At 40.4% G+C, this 20,493-nt stretch overlaps 1 protein-coding gene across 5 annotated transcripts in view; it reads left to right on the forward strand.

Moving 5' to 3' along the window:
* The window catches only part of ROS1 (ROS proto-oncogene 1, receptor tyrosine kinase), a 108,094-nt gene extending 88,158 nt beyond the window's left edge, over window positions 1–19,936 (forward strand). For all 5 annotated transcript variants that reach the window (XM_027602924.1, XM_027602925.1, XM_027602928.1 and 2 more), the window contains 3 exons: window positions 810–944; window positions 9,242–9,405; window positions 17,608–19,936. In XM_027602924.1, the coding sequence (XP_027458725.1) occupies window positions 810–944; window positions 9,242–9,405; window positions 17,608–17,918 (610 nt within the window). In that variant the 3' untranslated portion in view covers window positions 17,919–19,936. The remainder of the gene's footprint in view (window positions 1–809; window positions 945–9,241; window positions 9,406–17,607) is intronic.
* The last annotated feature ends 557 nt before the right edge of the window (window positions 19,937–20,493 follow it).

Raw genomic sequence — 20,493 nt, forward strand, 5'->3', positions numbered from 1 at the left:
ATCCGTTATCTTACTAGTATATGTGAAATAGATACATTTACTTCAAGCATTCTATCACTGTCCAAAAGCGTAGTGGCTAGGACTAAGAGGAATTGGTACATATGACTCAGTGTCCAAGTGTGTGTCCAAATGCCTACTCTTTTGGGATGTGTGGTCATTAATTTATAGGTAGAGTTTAAATCATGGATCTCAAAACAATATGACATTGGGAAGATTTGGGCATCTCTTTATTATTAAGATAGGGCCACTCGTGTTTGCTTGTTGACCCCAAATTTTGATTAGAGCTACTCAAAATGTAAAGATTTGTTCAATAATTTTTAAGCTGGACTGGACCCAGGCAAAATTGGTAACGAGATAAAATTAGGCCTGAGTGTTGCCAGTTCACTTTCAGGCCTTTCCCCTTCATGTTTACTAGCAAGGGGAAAAAGGTGAAATGCTTTCTTGCTTACCCCTACATTAGTCTGCATGTTGATGTTATGAAAGCCTTAAGTAATGGAGGTCTGCAGTGCAGTTTCAGCTGAGAGGGAGGAACAAAGTGTGTGTGTATGTGTGTGTGTGTGTGTGTGTGTGTGTGTGTGTGTTCCCTAAGCCTTCCTATCACCTTTGAAGTGTTGCTAGTAGGCAGTTGCTTTTCCTACTTTTTCTTGAGGTCAACTTGCTTTTAAGTCTCCCATTTGCGTTTTATGGGGCCAATAATGCCAATCACATAGTAGATCCCAAGAGCCCCAGGAATAATTACGTTGGACAAACTACTCTAAACGTGGTGTTTGTAATAAGTATAATTAAAGTAAACTCTTTAACATCCTTAGGTCTTTTGGAATTCTGATTTGGGAGATTTTAACTCTTGGTCATCAGCCTTATCCAACTCATTCCAACCTTGATGTTTTAAACTATGTGCAAACAGGAGGGAGACTGGAGCCACCGAGAAATTGTCCTGATGATCTGTAAGTTAATTATGCTAATATAAACACCTAAAAACCAAAAACATGTGCCCATGCAATTTTATGCCTCACTGGCATGGTGTTTTAAAATAAAACCAGAATTTATATATTTGTGTTGTCTACATAGAATGTAAGTTGATTATAACATTAAATTTACTAAATACACGATGGTCTCTTTTTATATATACATGAAATTTCACTTCAGAAACAAAATTTAGAAGAGCAGAATATATTTATACTCTTGATAGATGAATTCTAATAAAGAAATAAAAGCACTGTGTGTACACACACATACTCTTTTAATTTTGGAAGATCTAATTTGGCTAATACCTTAATTTGCATATTAGGAGATCCTATTAAAGAGGAATATATTGTTTAAAAGTTAGATAGCCTTTGTTGATGCAGCTGATACTGGGACATGGTACTATTAAAAATTACACAGGTTGTGATCTATTTATGAACTTAACACAAAGTGACTAAGAATTAGTGACTCTATTAAACTGATCCTGGCTACTAATCAATTCGTGATTCCCAGGAGAGTAAGTGATTTTGATCTAATTGTAAAGAAAAATAAGCCCAGTTATTTTGCTGAGTAGTAATCTGTCTTGTGAAAAACCTCAGCAGAAATAACAAGTTTTAAAACTTTTTCTAAGGGATGTTTGCCCCAAGAAACTTCAAAAGAAACAAATCCTAAACAAGTATAAAGTCCTCTGTTACGTGCACGATATCAAGCCACGTATTATATGGAATACATAGGTGTTTAAACCATGGCGCCAGCTCTTCAGCATCTCAGAATGTATTTTGAAAGAAAAGAAACACACATGGAACAGTTGGGTAACAAGCCAACATGTAATAAAGTGCTAAACTGTGTGGTACAGACAAGTGCAAAAGGAATTAGCAGTATGCGGGTACGCACCACGGCTGTACTGCCTTGACTATGCTGTGTTATTTTAGAGGATTATTCAGACTGGAGCCAATGGATGATTAAGAACTGGGCACCTTGGTTGGCTGTTCTACTGGTGAACATTTTGTATTATTTAAATCTTGCGGCCGGAAGAAGAAGATTTGAATCGCTGCTTGTTTCTCATTGGGCTTTTACAGACTCTGGGACATTTACAGGGAGATCAGATGTACACATACCTGATCAAGTTTGGTGACCGTGCTTAAAAATGATTCATGGTCCTTTTGGGGGAGATGGAAAAAATTCTGGAAATGGGAAGTCAGAAATTAAACAGAATTTGAAAACCTTTGGTCTAGGGTTTGAGGAAAAACCCCAGCATGCCTAAGCATGAAATATATTTTTATTGGCTAGCAAACTAATCACTGCTCTGCATCTCTTACATATCTATCAAACACTCAGAAGTTTCCCTCAGAATTTCAGTTGTACCAAATTTTTATTATCCTGTTAGAATTTTATCTGGCCCATTTCCCACTGGGAGGTACCATGTACCTCATCACAATTACCCAATATTTTTGGATAGGCATTTTAGGAATCAATCATTGAATTGTACATTTTGATTGATGTGTTCATTTATTTTGGAGAGGATGGAGGTGGATAATTACTGGGTGGTTGTGGAGCAGAAAAATGTAGGTATGTTGAACTTTGCTCTACCAAGGTGTATCCAGATATGCAACTAGAAAGAGGAGGAAGACAGGATGCTAGAAAAGTGCGAGAAAAACATTCCAGTTTATGGGCAGACAAAAATATTCTATGTAACACTTGTGTTCTATATTTATATAACATACATTTATATAACTTCTCCAAATATATAACTTAATATTCTATATAACTCTATGTTGAATAATTCATTGGTTGGATATATTATTGCCCTAATTTTATAAAAATATCATTCCCTTAAAGCCCAGATTTTCCATTGGTGGCTTTGAAGTTCATTTGAACACCGGTCACTAAAGAGTGAACAATGCTCTCAGCCCCCTAAGGGTTGCATGCTCTCAGAGCCCTGGGAAGGGTTAAGGATCCATGGCCAACCAGGAAAACAAGTGTGCTAGGAAATGGAGCTCTCAGCCATGCCATTCAATCTGGCCACGGCCTTAAGTTGTCATGATAAAGATTAACTACTCTCCTTAGAGTACAGAGGAAACTGATTTTTATTTGAAGCAGTTCTCTGAGATCACAGGCCCAGCTTAGAGGGTTGAAAGTCTGCACTGAGCCGCGCTGCACCTTCTATTCACTGCCTAAATGCTCAGCACCTGGATGCACTCTGGGTCAGGTGAGCCCATAGATGGCTACGCTGTGCTCAACTATTAATGGAATGCAGGAGTTCAGAGCATTCCTGCCCTTCTTTCCATAGCCTGGGATGTATGGTGGAAAGCCCGGTCCTCAGTATTCTCTTCAACTTTCAGTTTGCACAACATCCACGCCACTCTTGAGAAGAAACGGGATCAAAGGGCAATCTACTTCAAGTGAGAGCTCTTGGGGGTTTTCTGACAGATGTGTCACAGCAGTAACTGAAACTACTGGAGAGAATTTCAAATGTAGGAGGTGACAATGGGAGGGCATGAAGGTTCACCATCTTATTTTTACCTCTTAGAAAATATGTACACCTAGATGCTAATTGGGCCTCTTTGGGATTGGTTATAATGAGTAAGGGAGTTCTGGAAAATCTGTATTTTATGTGCTTTGTTTCAATACCTATAGAAACTCATCCCCTTCATACTGAAAGATGCTGTGAAAATTTCATCTGTTAAATTTCAATTGCTTTATGAATTCAAGGACTTTAATACTCACAGAGACCAATAATGAACATGGCTAATGAGTCTCAGGCTATTTTAAAAAAACACTGAACATTGAGGCAAAGAAGAGTAAAGGGTTGGCATGGTGAATGGAGGAATTTGAACCTGAACACTTAGCCAAGTGAAATATTTCAAGTATGAGTGAGTATTTTGTAGAGCTAGAAAAACCAGCCTAGGGAAATTTTAACAAAGCGAATGACCTGTAAGTTTATTTAGAGTACTATGCTCGAATATTTGTAACTATAACGTAGGATGAGTGCGATATTGAATTGCGGCAAGTGCAGGATTGTAAGGGAAGACCCGATGCCAAAGGTATAGTTGCTGTTACTAATTTACCTGAAAGATAGGAGAAATGCATGTTTTAGGAGTTGTTATATTCATAAACTCCTTTTTGTTCCACTGCCTCCTCAATGCTGTTTAAGAGTGCAAGTTGCACTCCTTATTTTTAAATGACTATTGCTTTCTAGAGCTCCTCTTTTCTTTTCTTTTTTTTTTTAAATTTTTATTGTTATGTTAATCACCATATATTACATCATTTGTTTTGGTGTAGTGTTCCATGATTCATTGTTTGTTCATAACACCCAGTGCTCCATGCAGAATGTGCCCTCTTTAATACCCATCACCAGGCTAACCCATCCCCCTACCCTCCTCCCCTCTAGAACCCTCAGTTTGTTTTTCAGAGTCCATCATCTCTCCTGGTTCGTCTCCCCCTCTGACTTACTCCCCTTCATTCTTCCTCTCCTGCTATCTTCTTCTTTTTCTTTTTTCTTAAAATATGTTGCGTTATTTGTTTCAGAAGTACAGATCTGTGATTCAACAGTCTTGCACAATTCACAGCGCTCACCGTAGCACATACCCTCCCCAATGTCTATCACCCAGCCACCCCATCCCTCCCACCCCCGACCACTCCAGCAACCCTCAGTTTGTTCCTGAGATTAAGAATTCCTCATATCAGTGAGGTCATATGATACATGTCTTTCTCTGATTGACTTATTTCACTCAGCATAACACCCTCCAGTTCCATCCACGTCGTTGCAAATGGCAAGAGCTCATTCCTTTTGATGGCTGCATAATATTCCATTGTGTATATATACCACATCTTCTTTATCCATTCATCTGTCGATGGACATCTTGGAAGAGCTCCTCTTTTCTTAATCCAGGGCAATTCCCTGCTCCTTTGCTCCTGGATGGTGGGAGAGAAAGATTTGGTATACTCTCAGGTCTATGTATTTGCCATCAGAAATTTAAGAATAATGATTGGGTTCAATGTAAATGAAAGCCCCTTAGACAAAAGACAATAGGGATGTCTGTTGAAATAAGTTACAGGGATTAAACAAGAGGCTGAACATCTGGAGGGTCGTTTGAGTGGGTGAGAAACAGTGGTGACTGTTAGGAATGGCTTCTTCCTCCTTGCACCTCCTTCCTTCTCCCCTTCTTTCTACCTTCTCACTTTTTCTTTTCTCTCCTTCTGAATCATCTCTGTTAAGTATCTTGAGACCTTTACAGAAATGAAGCAGTTTAGGGAGCCTGGGTGGCTCAGTCTGTTAAGCGGCTGCCTTTCGCTCAGATCATCGTCCCTGGGTCCTGAGATCCAGCCCTGCTTTGGGCTCCTTGCTCAGCGGGGAGCCTGCTTCTCCCTCTGCCTGCCACTCCCCATGCTTGTGCTCTCTCTCTCTCTCTTAAATAAATAAATAAAATCTTAAAAAAAGAAATGAAGCAGGTGGTAAATAAATAAAAAAACTTCATAGTTAACATATGGCAAGTCCTGAGAGATTCTAATTATTTTTGGCAATATCTTTGAATTGCAGCTGTATTTTCAAAAGGGATATGATTCCTATGGCAAAGTATACTTTCTCCTCACAACTTTTAGGACAACCCTTAGGTGAATCATCAAGATTCTGCTTTAACTATTGGTTAAAATTGCATGATCGAATATAGTTATGATATTTTATTTCTAATAAAGAGTCTAATCATCCTTCATTCAAATCTTTGTATCACCCCTGTTTTTAAATGAGAGGTTATAAAGAAACATGTAAAAGATAGGTTCTCAGCCTTGATTCTCATTTTTAAGAAGTAGAGCTAAGTTTGGCACTTTATATTGAGAACGTAAATTCCTTGTCATGTATCTGAAGTTATCCCGATGAATACTGGAAATAGACCACTATTAGGTTTCCCCATAATACTCTGATATTGAGTACCAACTCTGACCTGAGGTGCTTGTCAAGAAATGAAAGAGATGAAAGTGGACTTTTCAGGCCATACTATAATGGAACGGAGGTTTTCCATCATAATTTCTAACATAGATACTAGCTATTTTAAATACGATACCTATCGTGATTTCTTGGTCATTGTCATCCAGTGATCGAATACCTTACCCTAGCACCACTGCCATTACCTTAGTCCAAGCCATCATTATCTCTCACCTCATCTTCTTTAATAACTTTAATAACTTCTTTGCTTCTCACTTGCCTCTCTACAATCCATTCATTCTCCACATATATCAGCTGGAGTAATTCCCTAAAAATGTGAAGATCATGGCTTCTTAAAAAACTTCAACAGCTTCCCATCATAGTGCCATAAAATCCAACTCCTAGCCTGGCCTATGAGACCTGCATGATCTCCCCTTCTTCTTCTGATCTCCTTTCACACTCTCCCCCTCAAGGATGGCTCTTTGGCCACACTGGCGTTCTTTCAGTTTCTAAAATGAGCCAAGCTCTTTCCAAATTTAGGAATTTACACATGCTTTTTCGTCTTCTAGTATGTTCCCTGCATCCTATCCCCACCCTGTTCCCATGAGTAGCATCTTATTTTCCTACCAAGTTCCTTGGCTTAAATGTCATTTCTTCTGAGTGTACTTCTGAGAGCAACTTACTAAAAATGTTCCATCTCTATTAGAGATCACATTTGTTTTCTTTAGTACATTTTTTTAGAACTTGTAATTTGTAATTGTATATTAATCTGTTGATATGGTAGTACGAATATTTTTTAAAGATTTATTTATTTATTTTTAGAGAGAGTGAGAATGAGTAAGCCAAGGGTGGAGAGGGAGGAGGGGCAGGGCAAAGGGGAAGAGAGTCTCCAGCAGACTCCACAAGGAGCACAGAGCCCAACACAGGGCTCCACGCAGACCTCCATCCCATGACCCTGAGATCACCACCTAAGCCAAAACCAAGAGGCAGATGCTTAACGGACTGGGTCACCAAAGTGCCTCAGTAGTACCAATATTTTTAGATAGTTCCCAACTGATGTTTCATTATCAGTTTTTCTCTCCCTGCCACCAATCTGCCCTCTAGCTCCAGGAAGTAAAAAAAAAAAAAAGAAGAGCAGGTACTTGACCTTTTTAGTAAGTCATAGACTCAAAAGCCAGGTTCGGAGGAGAGAGAGGTTATCTAGAATCCTTTAGCTCCTTGTTGGTATGCCAAATGCCAGGTTTGAGTGACTAAAACCTATAATTCTGTGTAAGGATAATCTAATTAAAAAGAGGGAGCAGTAGAAACCCCATTCCTTCCCCGCCGTTGAGCCCTGGGGGAAGTGGGAAGAAGAGACCTTGACGGATGGAGGTGGGAGGGTGAGGATGTTGGCTATCCAGGTTCTGAGAAACCTCTTGCAGGCTTCAGTTAGACCAAGTATGGGCAACTGCCCACCTCAGCCAATTTGGGAGGATGGCAACTTGATCATTGAGCAGGGGACCCCTCCCCCATATTGACATGGAGACCCAGCATCAGGAATAAGGTAAGGCATGTCCAGACAGAGAAGGTCAAGCTTGCACTTCCAAGCCTCCTTTGTTTCCCATGCAGCGTGAACATTTTGTTGAGAACTAGAGATTCAGCCAAGGAGCATCCTATAGGGACACAACAGAAACAGGAATGGATCCCCTGGGCCTTGTGAGCATATACAGGACATGATGCAGTCTCAGAGAAGGTTATGGCTAGAGAGAGGAAAGGGAGAAGTTCAGCGGGAGCTGGGTGCAAAGAAAATGTAAGGAAACCATGGGCTGCCTGTCTTAGGAATGGACCAGACCAGTCACTCCTCACTGAATTCCTGATCATCCTACTCTGATACAAGCAAAGATCCGGAGGACACAGAGGGGTCCAAAGGGTTCTTCACTGCCATTATAAGTCACACAGGACTTTCACCCAACATCTATGCTGCCACCATCTTGTAGAACAGGACAGAGGGAGTAGGAATAGCATAAAAATAGAGATTGAGTTACTAAGCAGAGAAGACTGAGCATGACTCAAAAAGATCATTTAAAATATTGAATCACACCAGGTTTTAAACTGCATTGTATTTAATGAAGTTAATTTTTTTCCTCTTAGGTGGGGGCTCCAAAAAAGACCTAATTAATAGCAGACAATGTAAAAGAGCTACATTTTTTCCTGTTCATAGGAGTTGTAGTGAGATAGATTTTTGTCACCTTCTTACATTTACTGTTTGTAGCCCTATGAGGACAGGAACCACACTACCACATCCCCAGCTCTTGATATACTGCTGGTATATAATAAGTGTCCAACAATTCTTTGCTGAATGAATGAACACAATTAAGAGTGCTACACAGACATTTCTTAGACAACTGTTAAGGAAAAAATAATGTTTAATAAACCAGCTATTACTGGGGCGCTTGGGTGGCTCAGTTGTTAAGCGTCTGCCTTCAGCTTGGGTCATGATCCCAGCGTCCTGGAATCGAGTCCCGCATCGGGCTCCCTGCTCCTCGGGAAGCCTGCTTCTCCCTCTCCCTCTCCCCCTGCTTGTGTTCCCTCTCTCGCTGTGTCTCTCTTTGTCAAAAAAATAAATAAAATCTTAAAAAGAAAAATAAACCAGCTATCACTGTCTGAGGAAACTGAGTCTCTTACTTAACCTGACGGTATAATGAAGAGTAAAAGCATTATACCTGGATGTTTCTACCTCAGGTTCTGCCATTCAAGATCTATGTGGCTTGGAGTAATCTTAGATTTTATTTTATTTTTTTTTAAAGATTTTATTTATTTATTTGAGAGAGAGAATGAGATAGAGAGAGCACGAGAGGGGGGAGTCAGAGGGAGGAGCAGACTCCCTGCTGTGCAGGGAGCCCGATGTGGGACTCGATCCTGGGACTCCAGGATCATGACCTGAGCCGAAGGCAGTCGCTTAACAAACTGAGCCACTCAGGCACCCTTAGATTTTATTTTAGATGTCAGTGTATGAATGTAAAAATCTTCCTAGTCTTCAGTAATTTTTACAGCTGTCAATTCCCTTATGCATTGAGTAATTGTTCTCCAGCCATCTATTTATCTGTTTATTTGGATTAATAACTGTTAAAAATAATAGCTTTTCAAAAGAAATAGCTTTTCAAAAGAAAGGTGTTATGTAACAAAGGTAGTAATATTGCAAGGCACTATTAAATCAGAAACCAAAGATTTTGTTCTGGTTTATTTATATTAATTATGGAAAACTGGCAATAAGTCAAATGTGTTGCCTTCTGAAATGATCTTACATGGACTATCAGTACTGGTTGCCTGATGATCTCCAATCACCGTTTACTTTCATGTCTTTACCCGTGTATCCAGGTGGGATTTATTGACCCAGTGCTGGGCTCAAGAACCTGAACAAAGACCTACTTTCCACAAAATTCAAGACCAGCTTCAGTTATTCAGAAATGTTTCCTTAAAGAATATTTCTCAATGCAGAGAAGAAGCAGACCCCAGTGGAGTCATAAATGAAGGCTTTGAAGGTAAGTTTGATTCTTTTTCAGAATTTTCTGGTTTTCTTTCCAGGGTGAACTGAAGAGGTTAAAACGAGATATACATAGAAGACATTTATGGTGAGTAAGAAGAGTAATATACTGGCACCATCCTCATAACAATGAAGTGCTCATTGTACTCCTCTTTGGAAATTATTTTTATTTGTGCACGAAATTAAAAAAAGAAGAATTGTGAGATGGCCCCTGGATTTATCATCTAAGATAGTAAGGAGGTGAATTAACATGTTAGAAATCTGTTTTCCTTCCCCTCCACCCCTCATACGAGTTTCAACCTCAAGTGCAGAGTTGAGTTAATTATAGAGGGTTAGTTGGTGGTACATTATGATCATTGGTCTACGCAGGGCTTCTCCCTTGTTTGTTTTGTCCCTTTATCTCCATATTCTTCTTCTGTTCTACTTCCTCTCTCCTCTGGCCCGGCAACCATTCTAATGTCTTTAATGTGTATCTTTTTATTTGTATGTTTTGCTGCAGAGTGTGTATTGTTTTGCACACACAGATGCTGCTGTGTTTGTAAAGCTTCTTTTCTTTTTCATTGAGCCCTGTTTCTAAGAGCCATCCGTGTTGCTATGTATGTATCTAATCATTGCTTCTAACTGCTGAGTAATTTTGTGATGATTATTGGAGTGGCTCACGCCTTGTTAAGGTCTAGTCTGAGTCCACAACCTCAGTAATTTGGTAAATGAGGCAATAATCTTCTGGAACCATTCTACTGTGATGGACAAACTAACCGTTTTTAGTTCAATGAAAAGTACAAAATAGAATTAAAACCCAGTAGTCACTTTCATTTCTAAAATCAGATTTGTAATATGTTCACCTCCTTGGCTGTAGAGAAATGAATTCTAAAATGAGCCACTTCACTTGCTCTAGAACTCCTTCTGGCTATTAAAAGTTCCCAGGGCCCTTTGTGAATGCAGACATTTTTGCTTAGAAATAAAGCTGGCAAGATGGACCACGAGTCAGAATCTCTCAGAAATCAGGCCCCTCAGTCTTTGCAGTGACTGATGATAAGAGGCTGACGGCCGTCGCGGAGTCCAGAGTGAGACCTTTGCCTGGAGTGATGCTCTTGACTAATAGCAGGGAAGACGACAAGGCACATGATGAACATCTGCTTGTCTTGCATGCTGTATTTCTGAATATGTATTGGGGGTAACTCAGACTCCATGACATGCATGGAAATAACATGGATCGCATCGCTTCTTTAAATGAACAGTCAGTGACAGACTGGAAAGGGCTGTGCTTGTCTTGAGCATGCCTCGTTACCCTCATCAGATAAGCCTTGGTAACAGCCCCACACTGGCTCCCCCTGCTTTCCGGTCTCGGAACCCCGCTGATTCTGACTGTCAGCAGCCGAGCCCTGAGGGGTGCCAACTAGGGCATCAGCCCTTGTGGAGGGTTCTGTGCATATAGGTACCTGCGTGAAGACCACACAGGATAAGGAAAAACAGACCGGAAGCCATTCTAGGTACTATCAAATCCTCCTCATTTTCTAGGCATTTACTTAATGTATTTCTCTAAATGGAATTTTGATAAAATTAAAAAAAATTATTTCAGCAGGTATTGACTTGTTGCAAGGCATAGTGTTAAGCACCTAAGTTTAATGTGTTCCATTAGGCTGTTTTAAAAAAAAAAAAAAAAGGAGGCAAGAATATTTCTTTCCCTTGAACAATTAAACTCCCTTGATTTTCTTTAATTTTGTATATAAAGTTTAATAGTGAGCGCCGCTTTTATTGGCTGTCCTTGTCCCAGAACTGCATCTCTGTCCCTACTATTCTGTTGAAGCCATTTGAATCTGCTCCTCTTGGCCTGGTTCTTATTTGTGGTAACTACACATACAGAAACTTGAGAGAAACTGCAATCGGGGTTGTTTACCAATATGTAAAGGAAATCTTTTGTTCCTAAGATAAATAAATGGCAGTAACTGAGTAGAGCCCACTGTATAGACACGTGAATGGCAAGCAGAGTGTGGCTTCGCGTGCCTGGCGTTGAAAGAATGTTTTTCTTACTAAATCACTGCTCTTATCTCTGCAAGCAGCACTTAACTGAGAAGACCCTGATTCAAATTTGTGACTATCCCATTTGTAGACCTTATAAAATTAAGCACAATTATTATCGTTTTAAAGCCTTAAGAAAGAATTTCTATGTTATTTGACATCAGTCATCGAAATGACTCCTGATTCCTTTCCAGTTTTCCTTAGAATTTTTCCAATAATTAATCTGTCACTGCTCTCGCTATTCTATTTCATAACTGCATCTACATTTTCAAGATCTTTGTTTGAAAGTAATTTATGTTTATGGTTAAAAAACGTATAAAATTATCTAAACAGAATAAAAAGCAAAAGTCTCCTACTTCCTCTCTACCCTTACTCTCCAGTGCTCGCCATAGTTAGCAACTTGATTATACGCTCTTAGATATTTTATATGCATATACAACCAATTATAGAAATATTTATGTATGTTTATGTGTGTATTGGCTGGATTCAGAGATAAAACTGATGTAATCTAGAGGACTGAGTGGGATATAGATTCTCTGGTCAGGGCGATACTATCTTTTTTCTAGTAAGTGAGCTGATGTGTAAGGATTTGGGGAGCAGGAAGCATTTTCTCTTGCCACTGAGAGGGAGTTCGTGTTCTGTGGGAGTCCAGAGGAAGGACGCCAAGTCCATATCATGTGTCAGAGAGTCAATAAAAGCCAGTGGGAAGGGGTTACTTCCAAGCTGAGTTTTGCAGGGAGGTGAGAAAAACAGTATTTCAGGATAGAAGGCACAGTATGTAGAAAAGCAGGGGATAATAGAGAATGGGGTGTACACGGAACTGCATGTAGTTTATCACATATGAGGCTGGGAGATGGCAAGGGAGGAAATTGGAGGGAGAGTAGTCATACATAAAAAAAATCAGGTAAAACAATGAAAATGAGTGGGAGCTGAATTAATGAATGGTAACAGGTACAGAGAGGAGGAAACAAAGTCCAGAGGTAGATGTTGTAGGACTTGGCATCTAACTTGAGTGACAGAGAGAGGAGACAATGGTGAATCCTAGTGATTTGTGAAAATAGGTGAAAAGTGGTGCTCTTCCCAGAGGCGGGGCATAGGAGGAAGAATAGCTTGGCACAGATTTGGTTTCAGCTGGCTGTGGGCTAAGTGGAGAAACCTCATATTCAGTTGAAAGATCTGTCCTATAAATATAGGTAGCTGAAGTCAAAGGTGTACACGAGATCATTCAATTAGAGTGTATAGAACAAGAAGAGGAGTGAATGGTGGATGGGACCTAGAGAACAGCCAAGATATTAGGGATTGGCAAAGAAAGATGGTGGCACAGAGAGGAGAAGCCAGAAAGGGACAGGAAGGTCGTAAGAGAGTGTTGTCATATCCAAAGGAGAGAGGCTCGTGAAGGAGGGAGTGGTCAAATGCCGCAGAGGTAGAGAGTTCCAGGGGGGTGCAAGGATCTTACAGTTGACATGTAATGTATTTTAAAATCTAACTCTTTGCTCATGGAGTCCTTTCCTTCTAATGTGTGCAGACATTTTATAAACATCACAGAGGCTGCCCCCTTATGGTTTAAGAGGGCCTGAGAGCTGAGCTTTACCTTAGCCTCTACCAGAAGTCTCCGTGAACCCGTAAGACAATCTTTTCACTATGTTGCATTACCTAGTTCATCTGTGAGGCTGAGATAAGTAACAAACAATGCTCACATTAAATATAGAGAACAAAACCCTTTTTGTGAATGGCTTTTATTTATTTTTCTCATCTTTTTTTTTTTAATTTAAATTCAATTAGCCAACAAATAGTACATCATTAGTTTCAGATGCCCAGGGCTCATCACATCACGTGCCCTCCTTAATGCCCATCACCCAATTACCCCATTCCCTCACCCAACTCCCCTCCAGCAACCCTCAGTTTGTCTCCCATAGTTAAGGGTCTCTCATGGTTTGTCTCCTTCTCTGATGGCTTCCCATTCAGTTTTCCCTCCCTTCCCCTATGATCTTCTGCACTGTTTCTTATATTCCACATATGAGTGAAACCATATGATAATTGTCTCTCTCTGATTGATTTACTTCACTCAGCATAATACCCTCTAGTTCAGCTAATCTTATTGTAGCCCTTTTTTATGTGCCCTTTACTGTGCTATGTGGGTTAACTCATTAAATACTCTATAGTCTTATGGCATGGGTATTATATCACCATTTTACAGATGAGAAGACTGAGATTTAGCAGTTTGCCAGTGGCCATACTGCTGAGGTGGGGCTGGAGTATGGCTTCTACTCTCAGCCTTCACAGAAACATGGCTGTCATAAGGAAAATACCCACACGCTTTCCCCCATTTGTTATCAGTAGTGTGCTGTGCAGCTAGGCATAGTGAAAGAACTTACTACTTCTGGCTTGCTAGAAAAGATACCCCGATTTGTCCTGGTCATTTAGGTGCCAAGTTGTTGGCAGGCTGAATTAAAATTCTAAGCAAAATTCAAAAAATAGTGAAGCAGACAAACATGCAGAGTAACGATGCAGGAAGAGTTTAACAGGGAATATATTCAAACTTTGGATAATTTAGATAGAAACAAGCAATTCTGTGCCATGACAGAAATTCAATTTTAGTAAAAGAGAAATTCTCATTCTGTTATTTACAATGAATGTAAATCCTGCAGGTAAGGAATAGAAAGAGATATGGGAGTCACTAAAAATTTTGATTATTGAGATGTGACTGAACAAAAGGGGCAGAGAGAAGAAATGGACTGACAGGCAGAGTTTGCATATTTGCAAAGGATAGAAATCATAAAACAATCCCTTCAAGGGAAGCCTAGGCTTAATTACCTTTTTAATAAGAGAGAATGTGTTTAATAATAGTTCACCGCTCTGCAGACTGGTGGGCATATTTAGCAAAGGAGTAAGATGTCTGTCTTGACTGTTACTACTGGAGATACATAAGAGGGTAAGAAAGCCATTGGAAGGACTTTTCTTAAAAGAGAAAAAAAAGCTGGGGGTGGTGGGCATTAGGGTTGCAGGGAGCAATAATACCATGCTTATCCTCTCTGGTCCCACTGACCTAATGGGGTAGAGAGGGGATAGAGAGAGATTAGTAACATATCTGGGCATCTAGTAAAAATATCCCAGTGACTTCATCCAAACATTTTTGTAAACATCACCTCATCAGTCCCAGAGAGTTCTACAGGAAACAAATCTAAATGCTCCTCTGCTGTTCTAAACATAGCCAGTCAGCCGGCATATGTCTCGTCTGTAAATACCCTGTCTTGCTTGGAAGTCTTTATTTTAATATTTCCCTCTTAAAGAAAGGATTGCTGAGCACATGCTATCTTTGTTCAGGATCTCTGCCTTAAGGTCTGACCTGCAGGCTTTCTATTCAGTTTTAAACAAAAATAAACAAACAAAACACTCTCCTCCCCACCATCTCTCAGAAGTTCTTTATGCAATAAGAAGATGTACTAATTGCTGAAAGCTTGCCAGGGTCAAGTTACTAAATATTGCTCTAAGTACTCTAAACCAATGAAGAAGTTAGCTAATGATTTTTCTTTGATGTGCGGTGCCAGAATTTGTCAAAAGAATTTATCTGCCTTATAGAAAAGTTTTTTTTTTTTCAAATAACTCAACAAGGGGCAAAAAAAATAAAATAAAATAAAATCACGTATGGGTTGAACGTTTCCAAATATGCTATTTAATGGATTAAAGGTATGAAAATGAAGCTGCTGATAACATGAGTAGCTAGACCTTTATTATAGGTTTAAGTTTTGAAATTTTCTCAACTTTCCTTTAGCCTCGTTTCTTTAAGCCTTTTCAGGAACATCCTAATTTCCTCAATAATCTGGGCCCCTGGACAATTTAAAGTTAAATATCTTATTTCTTCCTATCACTTTTTGATATTTTTGGTTGCTATCATCATATATAGAAAACTGTTCTTATGAGTGTCTCAATGGCTCTTAGTGCATGTTGACCATAATCCCAACAGCAGGACGCTTCCAAAGATTAAAGCACTTAGGCATTAACCAAGCTTGGCATCTGATTTCTATGGGGTTGATATTTTATAACACTACGTGACTATCTGTGTGGTTGCAATGGCCTATCATGATGTTTGAATGATGAAGAGGAACACGAAATGATGGCCAGGAGTCTGTGAGCCTGTCACTCCGCCATCTTGTCCCTCAGCAGTGTGGGAAGGTGGGCAAACAAATGCGCACCTCATAAGACAGAGCAGGGCCGGTGGTTCATGTGCTCTTACAATAAAATAAGATTCGTAGTTCAGGCAGATCCATTAAATTCCATTGGCAAAAAGTAGCTACAGTGGTTCCTCCTTCAGTCCTTTGAAGTTGTTTCTTTCCCCCATATTTCCATTTAAATTCACTCCAAAGAAACCCAACCTGGGTGTACATCAGGGCTAAGGGCAGAGGGTTGGCAACACAGCCGACCTCACCCTCCTTAGTGACACCCATCTGGATGCTTCTTGCTGGAAGAATGATGGAGACAAAGGAAGGACCACCCTCTGTTGACTGAAATGTTTCTGATTTGTAAAATATGGTCCATTTTGAAAGAACAGTAATATTTCTAATCATAAATTTTTCATCCAGGTAATAACACTCGGCAATTGGAAAGCACTGATCACCAACAAACAATTCCCATAATACACATTTATATATTTATGTTTATATTGTGTACTTGTCCCTTTTGATTACCTAGATTTTGTGAAATGTTTCAGAAGCTCTGCTATTAGGTTTCTGCAAGAATTCTTCTACTTTTCTATGGAAAAAAGTCAGTCTTTAAGTAGAGAAAGACAAACTAATAATGAGCGTAATTGTGAAGAAGGCCAATTACCCTCTAGCTGCCCATTTTTCTGCCCAGCCACCCTGACCCCACACATGAGCATCCAGAGTCTGTGCCTCTCAAGAACTCCTATGGGGCACACTGCCCACCCACTTGGCTCCTCCTCACAGAGCACAGCAGCTCTGCCCTTCCATCGGGGAGGGTGAATATGGGGACACTGTCTGGGTTCAAATTACAGCTGTGTGACCTTGGGCAAGTTATTTAAGCCCTCTGTGCCTTAGTTTCCCCAAATGTTAAATGGGGATGATACCAACATCTACTTAATAGAAGAGTGAGTTAATATACGTATATAGTTTAGAACAGTGCCTGGCACATAGTACATTCTCCGTGTGAACAACAACAATAATGATCACTGTTATTATATTTCATGACATTTTCCTTCTCCCTCAACTTTGTCATCAAAACTTGCCAGGCCTCTCCATTTCCTGTCAGCCTTATGAGGTCATAAGCGTGCCAGTTTATTTGCTAAGTAGTACCAATGCAATGTGCCCCAGGGAGATAGACAGCTGAGGGGGACCATTCACACCAGTTCACACTCAGGGCGCTCTTGCTTCAGGGTCCTTGTTCTCTGCTGTTCTCTTTCCCTTGAACTTGAACGTTCTTCCTCAGATACCCAAGTGCTGAATTCTCTCACTCAGTTCCGGTCCCTCCCTGCCATGTACCTCGTTAGAGAGGACTTTGCTGACATTTCATCTAAAGTAGCTACCCCCTTCCACCCCCACCGTTATTTTCTTGCCTCCCTTTGCTGCCACTCGTCACCACCCAACACAGACTTAGTTGGCTGCTAGTTTATTGTCTGTCTCCCCCCCATTAGAATGTAAACCCCAAAGAGGAACAACTTTGCTTTGTTCATTGTTGTCTCATCAATACTTAGAACACAGCCTGGCATGTGTTGAGCATCCAATAAATATCTTACTATATGATTAAATTACTCAATCGAAAAGAATATATCTTTCAAGGTGGATATTTTAGCGGGCAGACTAAAAGGTAAGCACTTTAGACAAAAAGGGCCATTGTAAGGCCACTTAATTCCTACCTCTGAGGCTGTGAAATGTTCACTTATGGCAGAGTTATCCTCTCTGCGCTCTCCTCACATCTTGCATATTCCTTTGTTATATACAGCACACATTGTCCTTCTATAGTAATGTTTCTGCTCCCCTACTAGACGACAGTAGCCTCAAAGACACGGAGCATATCTTGTTTCTTTGTATTCCCTGGTGGTTCTCATAAGTGCTTGCTGATCCAGTGTTTATGGTTGGTATTGTTATAATTCTTGTACAGTCTGTATATTAGAGATACAGAAAGTCAAATAGATACTACTATAACTTTTACATTTTTTTTTTCACAGATGAAGATGGCAGTGTGATCTGTTTGAATTCAGGTGATGTTATGTCAATAGCCTTAATGGAAACCAAGAACCAAGAAGGCTTAAACTATATGGTACTTGCCACAGGTTGTAGCCAAGGTGAAGAAAATTCTGAGGGTCCTCTAGGCTCCAAGGAATCTGAATCTTGTGGTCTGAGGAAAGAAGAGAAGGAACCACATGCGGACCAAGATCTCTGCCAAGAAAAACAAGTGGCTTACTGCCCTCCTGGCAAGGCTGAAGGCCTGAACTATGCCCGTCTCACTCATAGCGGATATAGAGATGGCTCTGATTAATAGCTCTGTTTGGGAAATGCAGAGTTGAGATAAACACTCTCATTAAGTAGTTACTGAAAGAAAACCCTAGTAGAATGAAAGATGTGGTGGTACTCTATGACTCCAAATTAACACCGAAAAGTTCCTGACTTCCTGAATTCTTGGTTCCAAGAGCCATATGATTTCAGTTGTGACAATCCCCGTAACAACTGCCTAACCTTCAGCAGAATTCCCAAGTGAACCACTAAACATTGGGAAAGCTAGGAAGACTCAAGGATCTGGAAGGGAAACTGCCCTCCCCTCCCTTGAGGCCCCTTAGTCCATTGCCCACCTTTCAGTCTGGGCTGTACCAGAAGCATCTTGGTTAGATGGTGAGAGACATAAGAGGTATGTTCAGGAACCTGAAGGAGGGGGATGAAGAGCATGCTCAGGGGGTCGACTGAGCTACAGATATATATATCTGGAAATGACTAAGTAACTCCACACATACAGAAGGAACCAGCACTTGGGACATGAGAAATCATTTGGAATGCTATTACTACAATAAAATATTTTCTTTAATGACTACTCTAAAGAACTTTGTATTTTGGAGGCTTGGAAGAGCAGCTTCAGAGAGCTCTAAGTCCTAAAGTTTAGCATTCCACGAACTTTGGGTTATATAAAAATCACTCTGTGACTTGTGTGCTGCTATGGAATTTAGCTAATATAAAGATCATTTTCATTTGCCATATCTATCTTATACATAAAATACTTAAGATTACACTTAGTATCGATTCTCCTTAGAACTAAATATAAATGACTGTATGATGTTAATTTAAGCTCTGTGATTTTTTAGCAACTACATGAAATAATAGATTTCTAAATGAGAACTATTAAAAAAATTTCTTCAGAGAAATGCTCTGATTTAAAGCCAATCATGTTTTTACAGTCACCCATTTAAATCTGAGTGCCTCAATTGCTCCAAGGGCAACGCTAATGAAAGCATTCTGTGTGTTATCAGTTGCAGTATACAGGATGTTTGCTAGATATAGAAAAGACTTTGATTATAAAATTTGCTAAAAACTACTCCTGGAAGAGGACCACATATCCATTTGCACCGGGGATAATTTGGTTCTTTTTTTAACTTGCTTACTGCCTGAGAGGCTGCACCGATGGTTGGCTGCATGGTGAGGGACACAGGCAAGTCAGCGTGTGAGTTCTGTGGGGGATGGCCCCCAAGGAAACGTCCAGGACCTGTGGCCTCTGCTATAACTGTGATTCCATGGAACGAGGCGGGATATTTTCTCTCTAATCTTCTGATGTTCTAATGGACATTTATCATTCTTCTCAAATAGCCCAGCATATGACGCCCCTTGCCATGCTGGGGAATTCCTCCACCTGTATCTTCTGGGCGGGAGCTACATTCCATTTGCTTCCCCCAAGATCTCTTGCAGCAAGAAGGCAGGCATGTGACCCCCACCACTCAGACACACCTACCACAGGTTTCTAATTGAGAGGTAAGGAAGCAAAGAAACAGGGCCCACAGTGAGTCTTCCCAGGTGGTAGCAGTGACTGTAGCTGGTCTGACTCCTGGCATCCAGTGTCCAGGGCCAAGAGAGTCTGCAGAGTAGATCTGGAGCCTGGTGCCTCTCGAAGTCCGGGTAGCCAGATTAGACTGGTTCTGCTGTCTGCTTTTAGCCAGTGCTCCGGCTCCAGTCTGGCTCTCAAGCCCTCCCAGGGATTTTGTGAATTACCCTCGTATCCTTTTAATACATGCTTTTCTTTTAAATCAGCTGGAGTCAGTTTCTGTTGCTTGCAACCAGGACTTTCGCTCTGCCAGTGGCATGGACCTTTATTTTGGAATAGACAAAGAAATGAAAAGTATGTAGAAGAACTGGGTTTTCAGTACATTTGCATTACAATTTGGACGATAGAGAAACTTACAGAATATCTGAAGGGGAAGAGCCCATAAAATATCATGTTTCAGGGGCGCCTGGGTGGCTCAGTTGGTTGAGTGACTGCCTTCGGCTCAGGTCATGATCCCAGGATCCTGGGATTGAGCCCCGCATCGGGCTCCCTGCTCAGCAGGGAGCCTGCTTCTCCCTCTCCCTCTGCCTGCCGCTCCTTCTGCTTGTGTTCCCTCTCTCTCTGTCTCTCTGTCAAATAAATAAATAAAATCTTTAAAAAAAAATCATGTTTCAGCGAGGTTATAAATTAAATTAGTAGTTTTTTAAATAATTCATAATGAGTAATATTGGTAGAAATATTTAATACAAAATAAAATAGTGGCTAAAATCTCATGGGTAAAATTTATTATAAAGTGATAAAATACAAATGACTGGTAATATTGAAAACTATATAAGTTAATTCTGGAAAAATTAGACCTTATAATCAAGAGGGAAAAATTGGCAATGGTTAAAAATACTACTTGTTAAAATATTTTTTACTAAAGGGGCGCCTGGGTGGCTCAATCGGTTAAGCATCTGCCTTCAGCTCAGGTCATGATCCCAGGGTCCTGGGAACCGGCTCTGGGCTCTGTGCTCAGCGGGGAGCCTGCTTCTCCCTCTCCCTCTGCTGCTCCTTCGGCTGCTCCCCCTACTTGTGCTCTCTCACTCTC

The sequence above is a fragment of the Zalophus californianus genome, chromosome 7 (genome assembly GCF_009762305.2).
Source record: "Zalophus californianus isolate mZalCal1 chromosome 7, mZalCal1.pri.v2, whole genome shotgun sequence".
In the NCBI taxonomy this organism is placed as follows: domain Eukaryota; kingdom Metazoa; phylum Chordata; class Mammalia; order Carnivora; family Otariidae; genus Zalophus; species Zalophus californianus.